The sequence below is a fragment of the Ciconia boyciana genome, chromosome 10 (genome assembly GCF_034638445.1).
Source record: "Ciconia boyciana chromosome 10, ASM3463844v1, whole genome shotgun sequence".
Lineage (NCBI taxonomy): Eukaryota > Metazoa > Chordata > Aves > Ciconiiformes > Ciconiidae > Ciconia > Ciconia boyciana.
This window is the reverse complement of record NC_132943.1, coordinates 44,237,847-44,264,603: the sequence shown is the minus strand read 5'-3', so window position 1 is coordinate 44,264,603 and position 26,757 is coordinate 44,237,847. Positions and strand designations below refer to the sequence as shown.

Here is a 26,757-nt window from a genome sequence, read left to right as displayed (position 1 = left end):
CCCCGCCCGCCCGCCCGCCGGTGGGACCCCGCCCCCGCCCACCGAGGAGAGGCGGCGGCGGCGGCAGCCGCCATGAACGCCGGGGGTCCGTTCCGCGGGCCGCCCGCCTTCCCGCCACCGCTGCGCTTCGGACAGGCCGCTGTCTTCGGGCAGGGCGGCGCCGCCGCCGGCCTCCCATTCGCCCCCGGGCCCGCCGCCTTCGGGCCGTCCTACGGGCTAGGCCAGGCGCCAGCCTTCGCAGCGGCGGGCACCAGCAGCGGCCCCCCGGCGGGCAACGCGGGGTTCAGCTTCAAGCCACCCACCAACCTGGGCAGCTTCCCGGGGCCGGGCGAGGCGCCGGGCGGCGGCGGCGCGGCCTTCGCGGCGCCCGAGTTCCGCTTCAAGGCGCCCGAGAGCGCCGCCGCCTTCAAGCCGCTGGCGGGGGGCGAGGTGGAGAAGGGCCCGGCTGTCTCCGCCGCCTTCACCTTCTCGCCGCCTTTCGGCTTCACGCCCGAGGCGGGCCCGGAGGCGGCGGCTGCGGCAGCGGGGGGACCCTTCTCCTTCTCGCGTCCCGCCGCCGCCCCGGGCCGCCCGGAGGAGAAGGGCCCGCGGCCGCTCTTCGAGGAGCCGGGGGAGCCGGCGTCCAAGGGCCTGAAGCGGAAGGAGGAGCGGGAGCGCTCGCCGCGGCGGGCGGCGGCGGGCGGGCGGGCGGCGGTGGCGCCGCCGGAGAAGCGGGCCGTGCTGCTGAGCCGCCCCCGCGGCGGCGCGCTCTTCGGCCGCACGCTGAAGGAGGTGCTGCGCAGCCAGGGCCGCGGGCACCGCGACCGCGGAGACGCCGCCGAGGCCGAGCGGGGACCCGCCGATGAGCCGGCGCCGGCCGAGGCCCGGGAGTGCCCCCGGGAAGGTAGGCTGGGGCGGCGGGGGGGGAGCCCCGGGACACCCCGCCGGCCGGGCGTCGCTCCGCTTTCTGAGGTGGCTGCCTCCCTCTCTTCACAGATGCCGCCCCCGCGACCCCCGCCCGCCGGGCTCGGGGCAGCGAGAGCTCGGAGGGGCTGGGGGGCCTGTCGCCCGGCGAGCTGACGGCCATCCAGTGCAAGAACGTCCCCGATTACCTCAACGACAGGACGGTGCTGGAGAAGCACTTCGGGCAGTTCGTAAAAGTTCGACGGATCATGACCAGGCGCAATAAAAAAATGGCCGTTCTCCACTTTTTTGATCATGTGAGTATCGAAGTAGTCGGCACAAGAGCAGGCGTAAATCTGAGTGCTTGGGATGCGTCCAGCTCTGGTGAGAACTGCACCCGTTTGGTAACGTTTTTCACCTGGGGGAAGGCTTTGTATTGTGAGCACTGTATTACAGACAGGGATAGAAGTGTACTGAGCTGCACCTAAAGCGGGGTAGCTGCCAGAGCTCTGCCTGACTTTAGCTGTCCTGTTAGCATCCAGCTCAAACACCAAACGCTCTTCCCTGTTTGTTGTCTCATGTCGCCCCAACCCAAATTATATATGCTGCTGCACTCTTGCTCAGGCTCGGCAGCACCAAGGGTGAGGTGAGCTCGTGTGATCTCTGCAGGGTGACCTGCTTGCTGGAAATACTGCCGTTATGTCAGTGCTGAGGTTTGTTGAGGAGCCAGTTCAGAGACGGCGTGTTCTGTTTCTGCTTTGTGCTTAAAAACACACCTTCGGTCTCAAATGCTCTAAGCTGGTTGTAGCGAAAAGCAGCTTTTTTTTTGTGGAAACCTGCCCAGTCCCGCTGGTTGCGTGTAGGTCTTAAGTGAGAGTTTAAAATGCAGTAAGGAGAATTTTATAGAAATTGGTAAATCTTTCTCTGGCGAAAACTGCGCTGCACGTTTTGGTGTTGTGATGCCAATAGGTTTTCATACTCTGCTTTTGTTTTCTTTCAGGCCTCTGCAGCTCTTGCCCGAAAAAAAGCAAAAGAGTTGCACAAAGATATAGTAACGTTTTGGCAAAAGAAGAAAACAAGTAAGTCTTGTGTTTCCAGATATGATTACTGGGTGATACGTAACTGGCATGGCATCCACTCTGTTCTTGTTTCCTGATGTGCTGAGATCGATGCAAAGATGATCTCTACAGCAGGGATGTTACAGTTACAGAAGTAGGACAGTTCTGTTTGACTTTTGCTGGTCAGACTGTTTGGTGTGCAGAGCTTCTGGGAGCATTGAAGGTTATTCTTTACAGAAGCATAAAAATAGTTGTTCTGCATTTTATGTGACATCCCAGCTAGCTCTGTCTGTGGCAGAGGCTAACAGTGAATATGCAGAGGAGGGGAAAAAGAACAGGATAAAGCATGTAATTGCTTCCAGAATAATTTCTCAGCCTTTAACAGCCTGTGGCTCGGGAACCCTGGGAGTGAGAAGGGGTGTTATTAGAGAATTTAGCCCTTGGAGAATTTTTCTCTTGCGAAGTTACCTGGCTGCTTTTGCAAGCTCTGTAAACTTCACACATCCGCAGTACTTGTCCTCTGGTATTGAGGAAGTCTTAAGTGAGCGACTGCAAATCACAGTTGGAAATTGCACTGTGTCTTTCTTAAATTCCTGTTGTCTAAAACATTTTCCTTGATCTGAGCCAAAATGCCGCTTCAGCCATACGAAAGAGCTGAAGACGCTTGAAATGACAGTATAGTTTTACAAGAGAATCTAGAAACCATTCATGCAGCCACACAAGAGGAATATGGTGATGTTAATTTTGTGCTCCTATCTAGAAGTAGGATGTTCTTTGGGGATGTAAGAAAACCCAGTTTCAAATGCCTCGCTGCCTGCTTCAGAGCACGGGCTGGGACGTGGGCTTCCAGCTTTCAGGAAAGCGTCCTGAGAACTGAGTGAAGGAATACCCCAGAGTGAGTTGTCTGCGTTGCTGAGGCTGCTGTTCTGCATATCAACAATTACATACTGTTTCAACCAAAAAGAGAGAACAGTGTGTGTTGTTCCAGAGAACTGAGCTTAGAAATGGGAAACCTGGATTCCAGACCCTGCTTGGGATTAGGGCCAGGGATGTGAACATTGGCTGTTCACCCACTAGGCCAATACTTGAATTGTCAAGTGCTTCCCTTTCTTTAGCTTTATGAATGTGCACCTCTGAGAGCCTAACCTGGGGATAGACTTCAGCTGTCAGCAAATGAATGGTTCATCACAGCTCTTTTTGACCACAAACTTGCCTTCCAGAAAATGAACAGCTGCAGAGTTGTCTTCCTCTGAATTAACATCTTGAAGCAGCAGCTGTAGGGGTGTCTGTTTGCCTTTGTCATTTTATTGTGGTGTTAAGTCTATAGAAATGTGAATAGCAGTGTTCTAAAATAAGTAATCGGAGAAAATTTAAGAAATCCAACCGGTTGAAAATTTGTTCCTGGGAGAAGAAATTTTCCCTTCCTGCGAGGTGCAGATGTAACTCTTGAGAAGGCATGCCAACCTCAGTCTAAGCTTGGGTATGTGAAATAAATAGTTAAAATGCTTCAGCAGGAGCACTGGGAATTGTGGTTTACATAGGTGAAATGGATTTTGTATCCCATAGAGAGTTATGACTTGTGGATTATATCCCAAACCTGAGAGAACTTAAATTCAGATGATGATCAGACTTCATTTACTGACAATCTGCTGACCAATTATGGTTATTGCTAAGTGATATTTAATTGAAAAATATTTATTCTTTATAAAACAGTGAAGCTGACTAGCAATTGGTAGACTTACTCAGTACTGCTTCTAGTGCAAGTTGTCCTGGAAGTCTTGCATACAAGTACAAAACTGTGACTCTCTGTTTTATTTTCTAATAGTATTTGTTTTAAATAAACTGCTCACCACCACCCCCATGGGGGAAAAAAAGATCTGTTGCTTAAACTATTGGGCAAGTACCTGGTTTCATGTTTATATGTCCAAGTGTTACCTGTCACTTCAGGTCCAGCAAAAAGAGAATTTTCATCCAAGGAGAAGAAAGCAGGTGAAGATGAAGGAAGGCAAAGCAGCGAAGAGCAAAACTATCAGCATTCCCCTCTTCGAAAACCTTTAATAAGATCCTCTGCCAGCAGTGTCATGCCTGGTAAAAGGTATGTCTGCTCCTCTGGGAATCCATCTGGCAGGAAACAGGGTGCGTGGGGAAAAATGATGATCAGTGTGTGCCAAATAGTCATGTTCTTATCGGGGAGTGTTCTTCCCTCATCTCTTCTGGTTTGTCTGAATTACAAGCTCACAGATCTCACACCTTGTCAGCAAGATACTTCTAGCTGCTTATTAAGGTCTTTCACTTTGGTCTGCGTGTTTCTTTTGAATATTTTGTTCATAACAACATGAATAACGACACCTGCAGTAGCGAGGCATAAGGGAATTGAATGAAAGTGCAGAGCCAAACTAGGACCAAGCAGTAATGACACTGTTCTGTAGTCATGATTAAGTGAACTTCTGAAGTGAGTAGTTTCATTTGTAGGCAGCTACAGTTCTGTGGAATGAGAATCCCCTTGTCAGAGTATCTGGTGAGTTTAGATCATCGTCTTGTCTCACTTCAAGTGAATGGTCTTTGTACAGAAATTTTCCTGTTCAGCATCAGTTGCTGAAGTGGCAAGGTTGTCATCTTTCTGTGGTACCTTAATGGTGTGTCTAGTTTGACAAAAGTAATTTGGTATGTGTAGTCATATAATTATAAAATTAGTAATATGTTGTGAAGGAATGAATGTTCCTTGATTTAAAAAGTATGTTTGTATCTGGGCCCTTTAAAATCTTTTAACAATCTCTGTTGCTATAGAAAGCACTTGTTTTTTTTTCCACACCAAACAGCAGGCTAGTTCCTGGCTTAAAATGCAAACTGCTGTGCCATAGTGATGCAAAAATGCTGCAACATCCATCTGGTTCTGTCCACTCTAAGACAGATTCAGTAATACCATTTCTGTTGTACAAAGGTTGAGGCTTTCACCACGATCAAGAATGCTTGGCAGTGTTGTCAAGGCCATGTTGAGGATTTAACTAGATTAACTCCCAGTGCTACTGTTAGCTCATAACAACCTTAGTACATACTTCGTTTGATACATTGCCTTGTGAACAAAATAATCTGCTAAACAGAGATGTTGACGTCCTGAAGAACAGTGAACTGATTAAGACCGGGGCGTGCATTAGTGTGTTATTGATTTTAAAAAATCTTTTATTTTTAGTTCTCCAGCAAAGAAGCCTGGTCTTCGAAAGGCACTGCAGTTTGAGGCAGATCTGTTTGATTCTAGTTCTGAAGGGCAGAGCTCAGAAGCCTTGGGAGCTTCATCGTCATCTCTTGGTAACCTGATAGGATTAGTGGCTGAGACATCTGAAGAAAGATACCGTCTTCTGGACCAAAGGGACAAAATAATGCGACAAGGTAATTACGGAAGTTAATGAGTGTAACATCTGCTTCTCTGCTGGAAAGAAATGAGTGTTTGTGTCTGTTGCAAAGTTGTTGTGATATTATGGAAATGGCTTTAAAGAGAGAGTTTTAACATGGAGCAGTCTGTAAAATACTCTTCTATTGTACTCTTCTATTACTTTCTTGTAGAACATGCAAAAATCTGTTTTACTTATTGCATATGCGTATTTCTTGTGGAAAGTGAATATCAGACTGTTCATCTTCTGTGAAAGAGGCCATGTAGGGAGATTGGCATCCCTGCAGGCTCTTGGAAGAAAGCTACCCAAAGCCTAACTGTGTTTATCTAAATTCAGACTACTACAAGCTGGTAATTATTTCAAGAAATGGCCCTTTGTTTCACAGTGTTGGGTTGTAAACCCTTCCATCCTGTTCTTGCCATTTCAAAGATGACCCTACTTTTAATTTAAGAACTTATTTTTAATATCAATAAACAGATTTCTCATCCACTTGATGTGGAGTTGTGAAATTGCCGGTGCTTAGTTAGGATACAAAACGTTGGGTATCTTTTAGAGGCTTCAATCTTTTCAGCAAAACTCTCGATATCCAGGTGGGACGGTAGGAGAAACTTCCCCAAAGGAGTGATGCAACCCTGGGACAGGCCCCAGAGTGGGAGAACCCCATCCTTGTGCGTTTCTGACCACACCAAGGTGTGGGTACAGCCTTGCTCTGAGTAGAGGCAGGGTGGGAATCTCTAGAGACCTTTTCCCACCAGCTTTTTTTGTGAACTGTTGCCCTAGCAATGCACTTCTTGACACCCATCCATTGGCCAATGTACATACTCCAGCTGAGGCATCTGGCATGGTTAGGGCTGTGTTGGCACATCAGGGTCATAGCTTGTCATGAAAACAAAAACGAGAGATGCTTAGTGTTTGTTCAATTTTATTTATATTTTTTAGCTCGAATAAAAAGGACCGATCTTGGCAAAGCAAAAACTGTTGTTGGCACTTGCCCAGACATGTGTCCTGAAAAGGAGCGCTACATGAGGGAGACAAGAAACCAGCTCAGTATCTTTGAATTGCTTCTAGGATCTGACAAGGTATGAGCCCTCTGTATGCAGGGGTTTGTTGTTCCCAGGACATCTGTTTCCTTGCTGCTTATATAAAGCTGTCAGTGTTTGGTTGATTACAGGGTTAATTCTGGTGGAAAAATTCTGGAGGAAAAATTCTGGAGGCCATTTCATTAATGCCTTTCAATTCCCCGTTGTAAAACAAGAAGGCTAGAGAATTGCTTTTTCCCCTCTTAAGTCATGTCTTTTATTTAGCTACAGACAAGTTTTTAGAACTATAGTTCTAAAACTGTAGGGCAGCAGCATATATTGTCTTGAAGGTTATGAGTTTGAGATTAAGTCAACACTTAGGATCCTGTCATAAAATAAAATAAAATAAATTTGCTATCATAGCAGAATGGACGTGGGCTGTTAGTGTGGAGAAACTCCTTTAATAGTCTGCTCCTTACTAAAGTAAAGGCATGGATGGGGTGAAATCCTCTATACTCCTGAAAAGTTGAACATAATCCTTGGACTTTGATTCTTTTCTCCACATCTTGCAGGTAGATCATGCGGCAGCAATCAAGGAATATAGCAGGTCTTCAGCAGATCAGGAGGAACCTTTGCCCCATGAATTGAGACCCTCTGAGGTGTTGAGCATGACCATGGATTATTTAGTGACAAACATTATGGATCAAGGAGAAGGAAACTACCGAGAATGGTATGACTTTGTCTGGAACAGAACTCGTGGAATAAGAAAGGTAAGCACTGGCAGATGGAGCTGTTTGATGATAGAATGCAAAAGATCACATAATGCTGTACAAAGTGAAGCAAAAAGCAATAGTAATTCAAACAGTTTGAGTTGCGAAGTGACTCAAAGCACAGTTGAAATTAGCTTTCCAAAGATAGTGCCAGATGACTATGCTCTTCAACTGTAGTTTAAAAATACATGCAATGCTTTCTTTATCATTCTGGCTAGGATATAACCCAGCAACATCTCTGCAACCCACTGATGGTGTCTCTGATTGAGAAGTGCACTCGCTTTCACATCCATTGTGCTCACCACTTGTGTGAAGAGCCCATGTCCTCCTTTGATGCCAAAATCAACAATGAGAACATGACTAAGTGTCTGCAGAGCTTGAAGGAGATGTATCAGGACCTGGCTAACAAGGGGATTTACTGCAAGAGTGAAGCAGAGTTCAGAGGTTATAATGTCTTGCTGAATCTCAACAAGGGTGATATTCTCAGGTGGGAACAACAGATACCACTTGTTTTCTCTCTTTGCCTCTGGGAAGAGTTGAGATTAGGATTAAGTCCAGACAAATTGTAATGGAAGTGAAGATCTTAGTTGCAAAATTTTTTTTGCCAAAGAAAGTGTACTGTAGTAATGTTTTACTTGAATTTTTCAATAGGTCATTTTAAAAAGTGTATTTTTTAAGAAAAAAAAAGCTTTGTTTTGTCTCCTTGAATAACTCACTAGAGCTTCTGCAGGTAGTAAAAAGATTAAAAAAAACCCAACCAAAAAAAAGTTAAATCTTCACTATTCTCAATCAAGGAAATTTTTTTTTTCTCTTCCCAGAGTGGTATCCAAGCTTCAGTGCTTTATCTGCAGTAGGACCAAGCAAAAACTGTTTTGTGGGCAGAGTCATACTTTTCTGGTCAATCTCTTAACTGCCTTCCTCCCTAGACGCTGGAGTGATGTACCTAAATAACAACATGCCGATTTTGCAAGTGTCACTAGAAGATTAATGATCAGTAAATAATGCTGCAGATTTAATTCACAGCTGTTTATTTGGACAGAAGTTGCATGTCTTGCTTAAAGCTCCTAATTTTAATGCCATTTTGTTACAGGTTGCTATTGAATTGTGATTGTTCATTTTGAAGCAAAAGGTTTGTCTCTGTCTTTTGTCTCCACAGAGAAGTGCAGCAGTTTCATCCAGAGGTTAGAAACTCTCCAGAAGTTAGATTTGCAGTTCAAGCTTTTGCTGCATTAAACAGCAACAACTTTGTGAGGTTTTTCAAGTTAGTGCAAGCAGCTTCCTATCTGAATGCCTGTCTCTTACATTGTTATTTCAACCAGGTGAGGAAAAGGCAGATGGATATTTTTTTAAAGTGTTAATCAGTAAAACAGTCTGGGGCTTCTGGGAGAAAAACTTCTTAGCAGAAAACTTGGTAGATATTTAGCCTTAAAAATAATCTTATTCTTGCTTCTTCAGAAGCGTTTAAAAATTTATCAAGAGTTTTCTGCTGTGATATAAAAGGTAAATACTAAAATGTTCTTCTAAGCACTTTTTTCCCATAACTCTGTACAAATACATATTCTTTCCCCTGAAAATAATTGGGAAGCAGAGAAGCAGGCCTGAGACTTTTGCAAAGGAAATATCAACCTGCACTTTCAGAAGCCCTTGCAAGCTTTTTCTTCTGCACAAGAATCACAGAGAGATATGCTCAAAATGAGCAGCATCGAAGAGGGGCAGAAACTAGAAAGCAAGTGCATAGAACTTAAAAAGAAAGTTAAATCTGAATAGTTGTTTGTATGGATATTTGGTGACAAAGTACTGCTTTCTTTTAAACATGACTTTCATGTTTATAGTATGCGTTATAGTACATTTTGGGGTCTTTAACTTAGTAGTTACATGGCTTTTTCTTTTATCTTCCCCCAGATTCGTAAAGATGCTCTCAAATCTCTCAATATCGCCTACACTGTGAGCACCCAAAGATGTACAGTGTTTCCCTTGGATCACCTGGTCCGCATGCTACTGTTCAAAGATTGTGAGGAAGCAACCGATTTTATAAGTTACTATGGCCTGAGTGTGTCTGATGGGTAAGTGTAAGGAAAAGGGCGTCTGTGCCTTAAGATGCCTGGTGGGGTTAGGCCGATGTTAGGTGAAGCGTTAACGTGGATGGGCTGCTCCTGCAGTTTGCAACCAGAAAAATAAAAGAACAGGCAAAGGGTACGTCCTGGGCTCTGTAAGCAAAGCACTAGGATAGTGATGGGTGCAAATTTTAATAATCTGTTCTATTTTTATTGTTGTAACTATGAAAAGTTCTTTAATTTTGCATCTTTCCCTCAAGAAATGGGGTTTCTATCCCGGTAACTACAGTGACTTCCCACAGTAGTGGTTTTTTGCACTTGTACATCTTTTTTTACTTGGTTTGATAAGGTGACAAGGGATTTCAAGGATACAGAATTCCTTCAGCCTTCTGGAAGGTGGTGAAAAGCAAGAGAAACATCTCCCCCAAAGGAGAGACTGCATATTGAGCTTGGGCTCCATTGGACTCCAGGGACTTCCTCCCTAGAAAGAGACATTGTGGATAACCCAGCAGAAAAAAAAAGAAACATGTTTTAGGTTCTGATCTTGCAGTTGAATTGTAGTAAATTGCAGCTCTGTAGGAAATGAGGATACAGTTCTGCTTCTCAGGAAACTGGCATTATGGTGATACATGTAGGGTGGGATGAAGCTGAACAGTGCAAACCAGAAACCAGTTTTTAGAGGATGTTGGAGGCCAGTGGTTTGCAGATAAGAGTGTCTGCCATGGAAATACATACATTGTCAGGTCTTGCAATCTCAAGAGACTGGAGAAGGCAAAAAACTTGAGCATGCTAGTTAGAGCGCTGCATTTCCTGTTAACATTCTGTTTTGAAATAATAAGTTAGCCAGACTACAGGTGCCAAGATTGGAAGAAGATTGCAGCTTTTAAAATTACTTCTGTAGATAGCCCTGGCATCTATCATGTGGGATGTAGTCTAGGTAAAACATGCACAGGTAATATACACAATGGATAAAGGTTAAAAGGAGAAAGAGACAAAACAGTCTACAGGGGTGCCCAGAAATGTTAGTGCAGCTTGTACTCTGTCCTGAGAGGATAGCTGTGAGGACAGTGCTCTCTGCCTTCCTTGCTCTGGTTCCAGCCAAAGATTGAGATCCAGGCTACAGGGAGCAATCCTGAATGCCCAGTGCCTGTCTCGTTTTGCCCCACTAAGCTGTCCAACTGAAAACCTATAGGTTACTGGAGCTTTGAGGATGTACTCCTGGTTTTTATTTTTTCCCCAGTGCTTACGTGGAGCTGAATCGCTCAGCTTTCTTGGAGCCAGACGGATTACCCAAACCACGTAAATCGATGTTTGTCAGCCAGAAGCTAACTGTCTCGGTTGGGGAAGTTGTAAACGGCGGGCCGTTGCCCTCGGTGCCTCACCACGTGCCAGTGTCCAGCTTCAATGGACAGAACAAGTACACTGGCGGAAGCACCTCTGTGGATCAAGCTAGTGGTAGCCAAAAATCCAGCGTGGAAGCAACAGGTAAGAGCAAACATGCATTTTAGATACTGCTCAGGAATATACTGCTGGGTCAGCTCTGTGAGTAGTTTTATTTTACAAAGCAGAAACTGTTCTTGGCTTATATGTGTTGAAATTGCACGGAAATTTGGATGTAATGAAAGCATGTTTTGATTTAAATGTACTTGTGTATCTGTAAAAGCTAAGAAGCAACCTGATTAATAAAATATATTTTGCAATAGAGGAAATGCGCTAACAGCAATGAGTGTGATTTTGCCAACGTAGGTGAAATAACTAGGTATTTGGCTACTTCAGACAGCGGACTTCCCTTTTCAGTTTGCAGATTTTGTATTGCAACTGTTTGTTCCCACTGTGTGTGTAATCATGTTGTTTTTCAAGTTAGCTGAACGTATGCTTTTTCGTCCTTGTTGAAAGTACAGATACTTCGCATTTATTCAAGAGGTGCGTGTAGGTGCTAGGTGTACTTGACTTAAAACAGTTGTTTTATTGGAAATGTATGTACTTGGTATGGCGGTAATGTGCACTGAAATTTTTGAATGTTTTGTATAAAATATTCATAAATATAAATTAGTTTCTATGATATAATTGTTTTATGACCTGATGAGATTTATCAGGCAAGCCAGCTTTTGAAGATGAGAATAGTTTTGCTTCTCTTTGTGACTGACCTGGTTTCCTTAATTTTTCTCTGTCCCCCCCCAAGAAGGAAGAGTGGAAAGCAAAGGTGTGGATTTAGATGCCACAGCAGTAAGAGTCCAGCCCCCAGCTCATCTTCTGCCCTCACTGTTACCTCGTCAGCTTGTGCCAGTGCTGCCTCCTGCGCAAGCCATCTCCCAACCCTCTGGACAACCTGAGCCTCTCTCTTCAAAGCCTCAGCCTGTCTACACAGACACAGTAAGGAAATTTAAACCCATCATGAAGTATTGGGGAAAGATCTGTGAAATATAATACAAGGTAACTGAGTTCTTAGGTTGCTTTAGTTTTCCGGAATCTGCATGTGTTATGTAGAGTCAAAAGGAGACACTCCCTGCCTCAGTGCTTTGGATACTTTGAGAAGTTGTTTCCTTGCACTGTGCTTAAAGAGAAAGTCTTGAGTGATTGCAGATGCAAACCTGAAATGTCAGTGCTTGCTCCGACTCCTTTGTAGGATAAACAGTCCTGTCTGTTTAGCATTCATTTGAGAAACCTCTAAGGAGAGAGTCAGAAAGTGATAGTAGAAAGTGATTTTCTTTGACTTAGTAGGTAAACTTTGCTTTAGTGAATAATATTGAGCTGTTTCTTAATGGCACATATTTCAAATGAGACATGACAAAGTTTCTTCTTGTGGATATATGACTGTTGGGTCTTGGGTCTTGAATGTGTACCCTGTGTGTCTGTGCTGTTCCCCTTTTTCTCCCTCCGACATATGTTTGGATATGTACTAATGCTGAACCCGTCTTGGAGTGTCTCATTGCTTTATAAAGTACAGCTGCCATGTTCTGCCTAAATGTGGCTACGTTTCAGTGAAGATTAGACCTGGTAATTTGGAGTTAAATCAGCTAGAATGGGAGAAACTGTCAAGTAAGAAAATAGGAATCCCTCTCAAAATTCACTTTTCTTAACTATTACTTCCTAACTTGACTTGCCTATATTTAATATAGAAAGCTGCTTTTGTTTCTGGGCTGTTATTAACCTTTTAGATAGTCTAAAATTTCCAGGCTGTTGTGTTTGATTAAGTTAGCGTAGTTTCTAAGTAGAAATACAGATGATGTTGCCAATTACAGTCAGTTAAACAGGGCTGAAAAGCCTTGCTCCCAATTCACGTGTGTGCCATCCTGAGCAGGACTGCATCTTGCTTCAGCGGCTTCCTTTGCTGTGTTGTAGGACATCGCCGAAGTGGTGGACGGGCTTGTGCACGACGTCCTCAAAGGAGAGTGCAGAGAAGTCGGCAGAGCAGGAGTGGCTTATGTTACTGCCGCCATCTGGTAAAGAGCATTTATTGCTGGGTACTTCTGGAGTCTGTCATCAAAGCTGCAGATTGCCATAGCAGCACCATGCGTGAAGATCATAAAACTAAGCAAGGCAAGGTCTGTAGTGGAGACAGTATTACTGATACAGTTGAGGGAAAAGCAGACCTTTCTTCATGATGTCTGCCACCTCTGTTACACACCAGCTAGCCTAATGGAGGGCTAACTACAAACCTCTGTAAACCTTGCCTCGCATGATACTCACACCACTGCCACAAGAAAAGTGTGTTGTTGGAAGGGAAGGTCCCTGAAGGGGCACAAGAGGAGTAAGTCCAGATCTGGCTGTTTCTCGGCTTCAAATTATGCTTCCTCTCCAAGGCATTTGGTAGAGTTGTAGATGTGGGTTTGTGACCAAAACAGTGTTAATGCACCAATGTTTTGGTTATTGCTGAACAACACAGGGTCAAGGCCTTCCTTGTTTCCCCCTGTGCACGCCCATGCGTAGGCTGGGGGTATGCCAGAGGCTGGGAGGGGACACAACCGGGACAGCTGACCCGGGTTGACCAAAGTCATACCATGTGACATCATGGTCAGCAATAAAACTGGGTTAGAGGAAAAAGAAGCTGGGGTTTTCTGGCTTCCAGGGTGGCCATTGATTGGAGAGTGCCTGGGCATTGGTCTGCCCAGGGAGGTGGTGGCTGACTGCCTTTGCTTGGTGGAGGGGTGTGTGTGGCTTTTTGTTTTTTCCCCTTCACCTGTTACAGTGTCTTCATCTCCATCCACGAGTTTTCTTGCTTTTGTTCTTCCTATTTTCTCCCCTGTCCTGATGCAGGGAGGGGAGTGAGCCAGTAGCAGTGTGGGTGCGTGGCTGGTGGCTGGAGTCAGCCCACCACAATGGAGCAAGGGTATGCTTGAGAAAAGCATAGACATAGGGCTTTGAATTAAAACTTTCTGGCTTTGAAAAGAGAACTGCTGTTTCTGCACAGCACCTCAGAGGCCACTGTGGAGGAACTCGTGACGGAAGTAATGGGGGAGATCCTCAGACAAGTGGCTGGAAACGTGCTTAGTGCAGAAAGGGAGCGTGTCAAAGAGGAAAAGCGCAGAGTGGAGGAAGAGAGGTGAGTCACTGCTTTTGCTGTGGGACAGGGTGGGCTGTATACACCCTTAGGCGACATAACAACAGCCGGTGCCAACCTGAGTCCTTGCACGTGTGCTCAGGCCCTGTGTCTTTCTGCCACGCTGACAGCACTCAGTTTGTCTCACCTTGAACTGCCCTGGGATTGTGCAGACAGGCTGTCCATTCTGCTTTCTCAGGTGATCTGCTAGTTAGTATTTTGGTGACCTCACAGAGTGGGAATTTTGGGAACTTTTATTCACCCAGAGCTTCCAGAGAGGGAGATGCATCCCGGCCCTGCTGTATGCAGGAACTTTTCCTTCTGAGCTACTTGTCTCTAGCTTACTGGGAAAAGAATAAAGTAACTCCATTGTTATCTGTATTTTTGAGGGAAACCTGGCTCCGTGCAAAGCTGTTTATTTTTAGAGAGAGAAACCAGCTAGTGGGAACTCAGTTTTAGGCGAATTAACTGTCTGACACTGCGTGTAGCACTTGTATAACTAAGCGGCAGGTTTGCTAGTGTAAATCTTTTCGCTCGTGTAAATCTTGCCACTTGTGTAAATCTTTTCTCTGTCCTTCCAGGCAAAAGCAGGAAAGAGAACAGTTAATAAAGCAGTTGAGCCAGTTGGTGGGTATGGAGTTAATGGAAGAAGTAATAAAGGAGAGTGTTCAAGAAACTTCAGCCAATGAGTTAAAGTACGTACAACATACTGTATGCTATAGTTTGCTGTAGTAGGCTTTCCTAAGGGTAAGAATTTGTTAGGGAGTGGTGGGCTTCTTGCTTGGCCATCTTCAGTAAGCTACTTAAAAAGAGAGGGAAAGTGTACTTGATCGTACAGCTGGCTGCCAATTTGCAGTCACACTGTGTCAAGCAGTAGCGGTCCTCCAGGGTGGAGGGAATAGAGGCTTTATCTGGGACAAGGCTGCCCTGTGTGCTTATTTTTCTTCTGACTCCCTTATGGCTCAGCTGCGGGCTCTCTTCTAGACCCTTCTTTGGAAGCCTGTGATCAGTGTAAAACTTGAGTGACTTCTGATTGATTACAGGTCTTATTTAGAAGTGCCGTAGAGTAGAAGTGTGGAAAATCCCGCCCCTTTGCTAAATGTGATGGTCTTCCCTGTTTGCACCTCAGCTAATTGTATTGGCATGTGCTGCAGTCTCCACCTCACTAGAGGTCTTGGTTTGTTTCCTTTTGAACTAGATGTGCCTTAGAAAGAGACCGGCAAGCCCGTATTGCCCGGTGTTCAGAAGAAGTCTGTGGTCATGTCATGGACCTCTTTCTGGAGGACGAGATTTTCCAGATTGCTAAGGAAACCCTTCAGGAGCTCCAGTGTTTCTGCAAGTACTTGCAACGGTGAGTTGCCACCCTGTGACACAACTGCTTTTCTTGGGAGCATTGGCACGGAGTGGTTAATAGAACTCCAGCTGTCTGGTTGCGTTCTTTTTGCTGTCGTCTTCTCTTCACTATAAGGGTAGACTTACTACAGGCTGGTAATAAGACTGTAAGTTACTCAGCTATATGTGGGGAGGGGAGCACACCTCATCAGAGTCAGGTAATGAGCTTGGTAGGAAATTTCAGCTTTGTTCTATCTAGAAACTTGTAATAATTTCTCCTTGTTTTCTTTCTGTTGGATGCTTGTTTTTCTGGATTTGTGCTAAGCGTTCAGTGGCTGTTGTGCTCCAAGGCAGAGATTCATTTGTCCCTGTGCTGTGCTGCCCCAGTGCAGTCAGGTTGAGGTGCATTTCAGGTGGCATTTCTCACTGCTAAAGCAGCAGCAGGCTAGTCTCTTTACTGTGGAGCACCTTCCCATGCAGAGTTCTTTCTGTCCTAAAACGGATTCATGTGTCTCTTCAGGGAGTGTGTAAATCACTTTCAGTGCGATAGGGAAGGTTAAGGAGGAGCCCAAAGATACGTGAAACAAATGTACATGCAGCAGTCAAGAAAACTGGATGATGCAGGAATGTGTTTTTTTATAAGTCCTGAAAATACTTGAGGAAACGCAATAAAAGATTTAAATTCATACATTTTTGTGTTATAAAACTGTTGGGTGGTACATGTTTTGAATCATTTGGTCATAGAAAAATAGAGTAGCATAAAGGCTTTATTATATGTTCTCTCCTTATTGGTGAATGTGCCTTTTTAAATGTTCCTTAAAAACAGAACAAGGAAAAAAGAGGCATACCTTTCTTACTGCAATAGAATTTGCAAAAGTATTTTCAGGAAGTGCTTGAGATATCAGAGAAGCTTTATAACGGATCATTGTAAAATGCTCTATGTGCTAGGAATAAACATGCTGAAAACAGAGAAGGAGAACTATGCTTGAACTTTTGCCTGGGGAGCACAGCTAGAACAGCTGAGGAAGGGATGAGATGGAAGAGCGGCAATCCTGCTTCCCTCCTGTGATCTCTCTGGCCACTGAGAGCAAGTGCAGCTTGCGAAGCAGAAGGGTACTCCCTTTTGTCTGCATTGGTTCTTTGAATGGGGCACATCCATCCCCTTCTGGATGCTGCATGTGTACAGCTAGCAGGTCTCAACCTGTGCACACTCTGAGCTCTGACTTTGTGGCTGCGTGCAGAAATACAGCCTGAACTCACTGCACCGCCTACGTGCACCACCTCACACTCGCCCTGGGCAGACTGTGACTTGTGGGGTGTTCGAGAGCCCAATCCAGTCTGAAGAGCAAAGATGAGAAAACCTGTTTGGTCTGCAAAAGAGTTTATTAATGTGACCTATTTATCTGTTCTGTTCCAAAGGTGGAGGGAGGCAGTGGCAGCTCGAACAAAGTTGAAACGTCAAATGAGGGCGTTTCCAGCTGCTCCCTGTTGCACAGGTCCAAAAAACAAACTGAAAGCACTGTCCCCCAGTGCTGAGTGGCCTATAGCCATGGAGAACTTGTGCAAGAGAATTGTAAACCTGGGGAACGGAGGAAAGCTGGGGATCTCTTGCACGAGGTAAGGATACTTACAGTGACAGCAGTTGACAATCTGTTTGATTTTTGGAAGGTAAGTTACAAAGTAGCCCTCTTTGAACCTTCATTGTGAAAGTTAATGATTTTGCAAAACTGTTCTCAAATACCCCCAAAAAGACCCTTTCTGCACAAATGCCATGACAAAGGCTGCAAACCTGAAGAAACCCTTCTTCTATTAACGGCAACTTTCTAAAGTGTCTGCAGTACTTCTCAGGTCTTAGTGAGTGTTTCTTAAATTTGGTTCAAGTACGTGTGTTGTACGAAAAATTAAAACCAAGAATCTTTTGTTTCCAGATTGAACTGGCTGAGAAACAAGACAGTGCATGAAATTAAAGTTCAGCACTTCTACCAGCAATTGTTAAGGTATGTTGGTGTTTGATCCTTGTTTTCCTTCTAAGCAAACAGTAACAGAAATGCCAGAGATCTCAAAAATGTCAGTAGGGAATGGCAAATCACACTCGAGTGTCCACTTGCAGCCGTGCTTCTGGGAGTATTTTTGAGATAAGGGAAACTGAAAGATAAATTAATGAAAGTGTTAGGCCATCTGATCCTATTGCCGTGGGTGTAACTTTAAGGATCTAATGGATATTATGGGGTTTTTTTGTACCTGGGTGGGATGGGGCCTGGGGTAGGGTATAGGGGGAGAGGAGTAAATGAGCTGTTACCAGCCTGGCTTGTGGCACAAAGGGGTTGATATAGAAGTTTAAAGTGCAGCAGGAGGTCTGCCTTCTCATGGCTTGTCATGCACTCTAATGGCCTGTGTGTTTATTGGAGCAGGGTATTGAAGCAGTGTGGAAGTGAAGCAATACACATATGGTCCCACAATCCCCAAAGTAAAGCTCATGTAACAGATTTAGCAGCCGCAATTCTTGAAGGCATCTGGTCTGTGGTGAAACAGATGGGCAACAGATCTAAAGAATTAGCTCTGATTTTGGACTGTTTGAACTGGCCAGTAGCTACTTACAATACTGTAACTTGTTCAAAGCAAGAAAAACATTCCCCAGGTGGGAATGATCACTAGGTGGTCTTTTCACCAGCTTCTGTCTCTCTCTAAGTGATTTAGCTTGGACTCCCCTGGATCTTGTCTCATTAATCACTGAACATATTCCAGTTCAACAAGAACAGGTTTTTTGGAAGGTGCTATTGGTTTTGCCAAATGATGATGAATATGCAGAGGATGATCCCAACAGGTAAGTAAAAGAGATGATTGGTGGGTCCCTTTCTCATGCAGGGCAGGCAAATAGAAGAATAGTAGTAGTAGTATACAGTCCTTGATGTATGTGTTTTCCCGTACCATGTCAAATTTCCAGTTTGTTTTTTTTTTCTCCAGAGCACCCTAAATATAGCTGTACTTTATTGCAGTGGTCTGTATCTTCTCCTGACATTGTTAATTGAATTCTTTTTGCTCATACTGAAAACAGAAAACCTTGAGATATGTAGCAGTGTGGAGAATTTCAGGACATTTAATAGCTATTTAGCAAAATCCAAGAAATATGAAGGTTGGGGTTATGATAGATTGTGGTGTCTTAGAGGGGTTGGTACTAAAACCCTAAAATGCCATTTTTTAAAATAAAAACCCCAAAATCCCACTTTTTTTCTTGTTTGCTAGGGTACTGGTAGATTGGTTGAAAGCCAAATTTATGGGAGACAAAAGCTGGAAGAAAAATGCTTCACATACAGAAAGCAGAATTCAAACACTGACGTTACTTAATTCCCCTGGCATGCAAGGGAGCAGAAGCATTAAAGTCAGTGTGTGTATAAAGGTAGGTGAGAACAATTTTGTGATACCTAACAGGCCATAAAAGCAGGGTGTGCTCTTTTCCAGTGGATGTTGTGTGGAAGCTTGTCACACTGTGTCCTGTCAGATGGAGGGAGATGATACTGGGAGGGATGGGGTTGTTGGAAAGGCCTGGAAGAAGATGGATTTTGTCCTTGTTTCCAGTCAACCGAGTAAATACCTGCCTAAATACAGTGCAATAGTTAGAACCTCAGTCATCTCAATTCCTAATGCCAAATGAGGTGCTCAAGTGCACTTATGTGCTCACCTGCATCTATTGGACACATCCATGTTTGTCTTATAACTTGTTGTCTTAGTGTTTGTAGAGCTCCTGGTAACTAACGTTAAAGCTGAATGCTAATAATAGTAAACTGCAGATTTCAGTATGAAAATAGCTTCGTTTAGCTTTAGCTATATTACGTTGTCATCTTTGTAACTTGTATAGGTGGCACATGGTACACTGTCCAACTCTGAGCTTGATACAGCTGAGATGCAAAAAGACTTGCTTGGAACCAGCGGTCTCATTCTTCTCCTGCCGCCTCGAGTTAGGAGTGAAGATGTTGCAGAAGATGATGTTTATTGGCTTTCAGCTTTACTGCAGTTGAAACAGTTGCTTCAGGCCAAACCTTTCCACCCAATAGTTCCCCTTGTGGTTCTGGTCCCTGGTCAGGAAGAGGAGGCCACAGAGAAAGAAGCAGAAGAAGGTATGTAATTATTTCTGTGCCTTGAAAAAAAACAACATGAATGTTTAGGGCTGCCCCAAGTAGAGGCCAGTGCAGTCTCTCAAATACAGCATCTAGTAAAGGGAGAGACTGTGAAGTACAGTACTTTTCAGAGCTTTGCTAGAAATCCAGAGGCCTTAAGAACTGATCAGTATGGAAAGAAATGAACTTTCTTTTGGCTTCCAGTTTTCCTTTGCACACAGTATTTGATCCTGAGAGTCTGCGGGAAGGATGGAGGAGAGAAGTGATGCTGTGAATGTATGCAGAGCATGAGACTAGGTCAGAGTAGGAGATACCCATTTGTTCTTTATCTGTGTATATGGCGGGTTTTCTTATTTTTAAGGTTTGATGCTGCAGGACTTGATTTCAGCCCAGCTTATTTCAGACTACACCATTGTTGAGCTCCCAGGTTCAATCAATGACTTACAAGGCACCAGAAGGGTAAGAACAGCAACTCACGTGAAGAAATACTTGACTGGTTTATTGTTAACCTCTCAATTACCTCCTTATAATACCTCAATAACGTCCACATAATGCCTTATAAGGAATTATTATGTTCTCAGTAGCTTAAATTGCAGCTGAGTCTTGTGTAATGGGATATTTTGTTCTGTTGAAGTTTTTGTAACGTAATTTTTGTTCAGAAAGCTCTTACCATTTTTTTTTCCACACACCTGAATTTGCTGGAGTCGGGTACTTGCTTGTTAATAGTGATTGCAATATCCGCCAGAACTAATCTGAAATGAAATATTTCTGCTACTTTTCCATTATTCGTGACTGTTCTCTTTTAACTGACTAGAGATCAGTGGCATTTGCTACATAAAAGGTATTCTTCTGTGCAATACTGAAAACTGCACTGAGACCAAAATATGTGGATTATGTAAATCCTTTCTTGTCTGTCCCACCTGCGTTGACTAGCAGAGGTCCTGCCTAACAGACAAGTGCTAGTGGTGGGTAAGCCTTTGTGCCCTTAAGCTCCCAGTCCTAAAATGCAAAGGACCCTTTGTAGCTCTTCTGGCTGCTGTGAGATCACCCAGTAGTATTCCATCTTGGTGGATGGGACTGAGGAATGCCTCTATCTTCTCACATATGTGAAGAAGTATTGTACGGATCTCTCCCTGACAGCCTCCAGACCACAGCTTCTCCCCTTGTCCTTCAGTTTGCTGTGTGCTTGGCAACAGTGGCCTGGAGACTAATCAAAACCCATGATGGAAAAGGATACTTAGAAGTCTAAGGGTGGGTTGGAGACGTGGGAGAGGGTAATAGCCAAGCTATCACAGACTAAAAGCAGCTCCAGCCCCATGTTCCCTTCTCATGGTGTCTGAAGAAGGTGCCTAAGAAAGAAGTTGAGAACAAGGCAAGCCTGGAGTGATGCTCCCCCACAAACCCTCACAGCTTGCATCTCTTTGCAGTTCAAGGACTGCCAGGAATCAGACATGGCTTCTCTGGATATAGTCACCCTGGGTTAATTTCTGTGAATCTGTCCAATTTCCCCCAGATAAGTTTTTGGCATCCCCAGCATCCTGCAGCAGGGAGTTCCACAACACAATGGCACCTGGTGTGAACAGCCTCTTTCTGTCTGTTCCTGAGCCTGCTGCATGTGAATTTAGTTTGTGACCACCTAGTTGGAGAATTACTGTTGCAAATACTGGGATGATGATAGTTGATTTGTTTGTATTTTGCTGCATAGTATCTTGAACACTTACGTAAAACTTAGAGTTGCAGGATCGAATACTTTGTGTCCTGATTGCTGCGGAGCAGTTTCTAACCACCCATGTTTTGTGTGTCTTAGATCTCTGCGGCTGTGGGCTGGCTGGTTTCCCAATGCCCTGACTCCCTTGAGCTCTGCAGTCAGACCCTTCAGGAGTATGTTGAGGATGGGATTGATGGTGAATTTGGCAAGCGCTTCTACCATGACTGGAAGGAAAGGCGTTTAGCTGGCCTGCCATCTCAGGAGCCTGGGGTCATCATAGAGCTGTACAACAGTGTGCTACGGTTTCTTTCGGATGTGGCATCCTCAGAGCACCTTTGTGACTTGTCTTGGCCTGTTACTGAGTTTTCAGAGCCTGGGGGTAACAAGCTGTTGCCCCACCTGCAGTGGAACATGCCTGATCACCTGGCCTGGCTGAAGAAGGCTGTGCTGTCCTTCCAGATCCCGTACCTAGATCTGCCTCCAGTAGGTGGTATGTACCTCGTGCTGCAGTATCCTCTTAGCGGCACATCGTTCTCTGACGTGCCTGCACTGTGTTGAACTGTGCCTGTAAGGTGGGTAGTTTGGCTCTGTGACTAAGTCTTGCAATTTACTATGGTTTTTTTTCCATAGCTCCTTGGCGTCCTGTTTGCCACATGATTTTTCAGTATGTGTCTCAGATTCCTAGTTGTTCCCATACTCAACCACTGATCCAGTCTCAAGTGGAGAATCTGCTGAGCAAAACTTACCAGAAGTGGAAAAAAAGAACATCTGGGAACTCTGATGAAGACGGACCTTCTGTTGATGAGATCCCTTGGGATGATATCTTGGCAGTCTGCATTGATCATAAACTGAGAGACTGGAAACCACCCAAACTGCCTATTGCTCCAGGTATCGTGTGTCCTACAACATGGATGATACTTCTTGCATAACTGTGTTTAATAACTTGACGGTGCCTTTATGCGTGGCAGCGAGTGATATGTAGCAGGGAGAGACCTATGGTCTTGATGTCTTGTAGAGTGACACTGTGCTTACTGCACATCTTTCTGTTCTTTGGAGTGTGTATTTAGTGTTGATTATGACTTAATTTGAGCTTGTGATTAAAAATTTTGTCTCTGTGTGGAGGAATGTGGTCAGTCTTTCAGCTGTCCTCTCCCAGTAGGAGAGGGTTTACATTGAACCAAAGGCCAAGAATTGGTCCCTCAGAAGTCGTGTAAGCTCAGGTCAGCTGAGATGGCAGGCTGCCACTGTTGATGAGCACTTCCATGGATTAATGAAGTTTGTCTCCAGATTCTGTTTGCTTTCAATTTCAAGTGTGTGTGGGGTTTTTTGGTGCCCTGCTTGGCTTAACTACAGGGAGCCTCTTTTAATGAAATGACTACTTAACCCACTGAACACCAAACTTGGATGCACTAGAATTTTTAAAATGAAGGTAAAGCAGCATTTTACAGTCTTTCCCAGTAATCTGGTATCTGTTGAGCAGTAAATCAGTTCAAGAAGGCTCCTTTTTGCATGCAGATTACAACTTAAAGCTACTTGAAAGTGAACATGCAATTTTTCTTCAAATTGGCTTTTCAATACTGAGCTTTTCTTCTGAAGGGGAAAATCTGTTCTAATATTAAACGTTGGTTTTGGGTTTATTCACAGAAGCAGTAAGTGAAGATGGTCAGATTCGTGTGTATTTCTTCAAGGAGCATTTAAAGAACTTCACTCTCCCTTTTTCATGGGAACAAGCCAGACTGCGCACGCAGGAGGAGATTCGGCAAGGCCACGAGAGGTGAGGCAGCTGCTGGCACTGCCTGTGTGAGTAGCATTCAGCTGTTCCATTGTGCCATCAGAGTTGCTTGCTAAACTCCAAGGAGGTTGCTCGGGGCCTCTGTTGAACATATAGCGCTGTCACGATGCTGAAAACCAGTATATGGCATCCTCCCAGAACATGCTTGTGTACATCTCCTTGAAATGATGTACAAGGGCAGTAAGTAGATTTTATTTCTGCAGGGTTACTCAGCTCTCAAAGAAATGGATTGTTTGGGGGGCGCTTAATGCATTATAGATAGAGAAATTAACTTCTGCCAAAGAAAATACTGCTGTGGCTTTGGAATTAGACTTGTACTCTAGGTACACAAAGTGTGAGGTTGGGGACAAATTATGAGCATGCCCTTTATAGTGCCCCCTCCCTTACATTCACCTTCAGTTGCAGCCTGGACCGACAGATGAATTGCACGTTAGATGATTTGCAGATTTACTCTTTGGTAATTACATGTTAATTTTTCAGCATTTTGAGTTCAAAAGGAGGCTTTGTCCCACCTTGGGGGAAGACATCAGGAAAGTCCCACTGCTAAGAGAAAATGCTAGAGGTTATGGGGGGAGGGTGCCTTAGAGCTGTGTGGTATTAAAGTATTTGAGATCTCAAGAGTCTAGCTCACTTCCCTAGCCTTGTTCAGAGTGAAGCCAGTCTCTCTTCCCTCTTGGAAGCTTAGCTGCTGCTCTGCTGTGTAGCAGGAGTTGTTGGGTAGATACCTTTCTTTGGGGTGAATTCCAGCCCCCTGCCAGATTAGTTCCTCTCAAATCCCACGCATAGGTGGTGGTATGTTGGACCCTGGTGCAAGGGAATTGTGTCTCCAAATGCTCAATTCTTACTCCCTGCTATTTCCAAACTTCAAGCCAGTAGGGAAAAATAAACATGCTCATACCAATTTCTGTGGTTTTGTTTGGTTTTGGTTTTTTTCCTCTCCTCTCAGGTCAAGGGTAAAATCTCCCAGTTCTTTTAAGAAACCCTATAGCGTCTCCATGATGCCAGGTCAATATGGTTCTGGCATGAGTATGCTGTCCGGTCAAGAAAAGAGCATTCCCAGTGCAGATGAATTCACAGACACAGCCTCAGCCCAGGAGCTTCTCCCAGAGCGTCTGCTGGCACAGTTGCAACTGGAGAAAATAGAAAGCAGGAGGTAAGTTCCCAGAGCAGCACCCTTCCCTTGCAGCTCTGGCCCAGCGTTGTAAACAATGTCTAATTTGTATGTAATGGGGAAACTGCAGTCCAACAGTGCTAGGAAACAGTCTAGACTAGCTCCAGTTCCATCCGATTTCATCAAGCGCATCAGTGCAGCCCTGCTAGCTCCTACTTGCATCACAGGAACAGTCCAGGATGGTAGAAATACTCCGAGCTTTGAGGAACGGTTGGAAACTGTCTGTGGTCAATCAAGCCACCAAAACTAAAGCAGTACAGTGTGTACAGTAGTCTGTGTGTCCTGCAGTATCACAGACGTAAAGTCCACTTTGGGATGTCAGTTTGGTGTCTGTAGCAATGCAGATCACAAAGCTGAAGAACTAAGGCTTTTGAGGTTGGCCCATAGGTTTCTTGTCTTTGCCTTCCCCGTCAGTTGGGTGTCTTCAGTCTGTGTGGCTCCTTTCTGTACCACAACCTTCTATGATGGATTTTTGTCATAGCAGTGGGGTATGTCAGACCACGTTGGAAATGACTGTGAACATCAGATCCTTCTTGCAGACACTTCTGAACCCAAAACTCTGGGTTAACCCACTGGTTACAAGAACAAAGCTAGGCTGCAATCTGACTGGTGCTCTTGATCTTTCTGTCCAGGTTTGAAGAACAATTGCACCAATGTCTAGCTGAGGACATTGAGCCCCTTGGTGATTTCGTAGGTCTTCCTCTCTACCTCCCCCAGTCTCTGGTCTCCACCCCAACTGTCACCTGTCCGTTGATGAAGAGTCCTGCATCATCTGCTCAAGGGGTAAGAAAGGGTTGGTACTGAGAATTAACTGTAGCTCTGAGGAGTGCAGGTGCCCAACCTGCTGTAGTTATAACACCTTTAGTGGGAATTACCTTGGTGTGCCGTGCTGGATAGACTTGGGAAATAAAGAATTGAAAAACTACACCTTGGAAATAACTTCTTTCCAGGGAGGGGAATGCTTTCTGCAGATCTGGAATAAGTTCTTCACAGGTGTTAATGCTTTCTGCTGCTGGCAGTCGTAACAATATCCCTTGTGGTGCTGGGCTTTACCTTAGGGAATCACTGTTGGGGGTCAGTTTCCCCCAGCTAAAGGAAGGCTGGGGACAGAAACAGCAGAACATGCTATTTTTGCCTTACCTCCTCGGGGGGCGGGGGGGGTGCTGACCTCCGTGGTTGTTCTCAAAAGTGGGGGAACAGCCAGTGGGCTGAGAAGTTCCTTGTTGGTACTGGATAATGCTTCTTTCTCAGTCTTGTCTGTTTTCCTTCTGCCCAGGCTGGGAGTCAAGAGGGATGCAAGCTTTTGGTGGAGGAGCTAAGCCCCACGCTGTCGGACAGACTGAAACACTTGCAACAGCTCCTCAGAGCGAACAAGGAGGGTGAAGTTGCCTCCGAGCTCCACCTATCTGCTTTGGTGGACATGGTGGATATTTGAGCAGAGCTGAGATACGTGTTGCAGACCAAGAGACTTGGTAAAGAAATCCAGGGCCAGGTGATGGAACAGATGAGCTCCTGGGGCACATTCCAAAAAAAGCAGGTGTCGTCCTGGGAGGAGAACACAGAGCAGACATGGGGCCTGGGCCCTTCTTATGTGGCTGCCTTGCACAGAGACGGTGTGTCGTGGCTCACCGTGCCCCTTTGGCTCGCTGCTGAGCTTTGGCTGGTCTGGGCCTCCCGCCTTTTCTGCTTCATAGGCACGGAGAAGAGTCAAATCCTTTTCTTGGAAAGCCTTAAATTGACATGTTTGTGATTTTTCTTTCTACCAACTCTCATTGTGGGTAAACATAGCTTTACCAGGAGAAAACTGTAAGGTAGCAGGGGCCCCTGGGAACATCAGAGCAATTACTCTCCATAGTCACAGTTCCTGAGATGTTGTCCCAGCTCTGTGTTTGCTTGCTTCATGCAGAAGCTACCTTGCAGCAGCACTGTGGTTTGAAGTGCTGTTTTGCTGCCCAGGAATGTCGATACTGTCATTCTCAAGTCGGTGCAACACTTGGCTGTATTTTGTACTTAGCGATGCTCAATGCAAATCCAGAAGGATTTTTGTGCTGCTGGGCCCAAGTTTTATTGTATTGAATATTTACAGCATTAAAGCCAGATTAGTTGCTTATTCTACAGATTAATTGTCATGCTGAAAAGCAGGACACTTTCTTCAGTCTTCAGTAAACAGCTATGAAGAAATTATTTTCCTTTTTTGGAAGAGCAGATTACCTGCATTCTCCAGTATTTAAAAAGCGGTGGCTTTGGAAGTTGAAGACCTTTGGTTTTAGTTTAATATTGACTCCCAGTAAATAGTAGGAAGAGGTACTTCATGCCTGCAGTGCTCCTGTACAAGCAATCTTTTTTTTTTTAATTACAATATCAGCAGATTTTTCTCAGGCAGAAACTTCTGTCTGGTGAAATACAAATTACTGCAGCTTTGGGGATAAACGCTGATTATCTTGCCTGCCACAGACCAGTTGTCTGACTTGCTTCTAATTTCATTTGAAATTCTGAGTAGTCCAAAACTATGTAGGTACCTTCCAAAAAAAGTAATTTTATAGTTGTTTTTTTAATAGCATTTGTATTATTTCTCTTAAACCTAGAATAGCAATAGTAGGTTAATATTAAGTTGAAATAAGAAATTTAAACTGAAGAAATTATGCTTTGAGGCTGTTCATACTACATATACTTTTGTTGGGCTGAGTTGTGTTAGCTGGTTGCATGCAAAGCGAAGCCTGTGTGCTGCTCTCTGCCATGCTTTACCCCAGTGCTGCCGCCGATGTTCTCGGTTTACCTGGAATTCAGCTGTAAAAACCCCAAAAGTGTTTTGGGATGTAGTTCATACCATCTGCTGTAAATGTGTTTTGTACCTAATAAATTTTGAGTGGCTTAAAATGCACTGTCACCTCGTTGCTATGCGAAAGCTCGTGGTACAGGATGCTATC

At 44.7% G+C, this 26,757-nt stretch overlaps 1 protein-coding gene across 1 annotated transcript; it reads left to right on the top strand.

Annotated features, from left to right (window-relative positions):
* The first annotated feature begins 15 nt into the window (after positions 1-15).
* Positions 16-26,757, top strand: MCM3AP (minichromosome maintenance complex component 3 associated protein). The gene is made up of 28 exons (XM_072875162.1): positions 16-883; positions 976-1,199; positions 1,883-1,961; positions 3,888-4,035; positions 5,131-5,327; positions 6,269-6,408; positions 6,921-7,118; positions 7,337-7,605; positions 8,275-8,437; positions 9,021-9,181; positions 10,413-10,657; positions 11,355-11,545; positions 12,515-12,615; positions 13,584-13,715; positions 14,294-14,407; positions 14,911-15,063; positions 16,464-16,661; positions 16,973-17,041; positions 17,734-17,868; positions 18,288-18,441; positions 18,901-19,159; positions 19,521-19,618; positions 20,967-21,357; positions 21,498-21,755; positions 22,512-22,641; positions 23,606-23,812; positions 24,463-24,613; positions 25,107-26,757. Exons 1-28 carry the CDS (start codon positions 73-75, stop codon positions 25,263-25,265), a joined length of 5,535 nt encoding a protein of 1,844 aa, XP_072731263.1. The 5' UTR covers positions 16-72; the 3' UTR covers positions 25,266-26,757.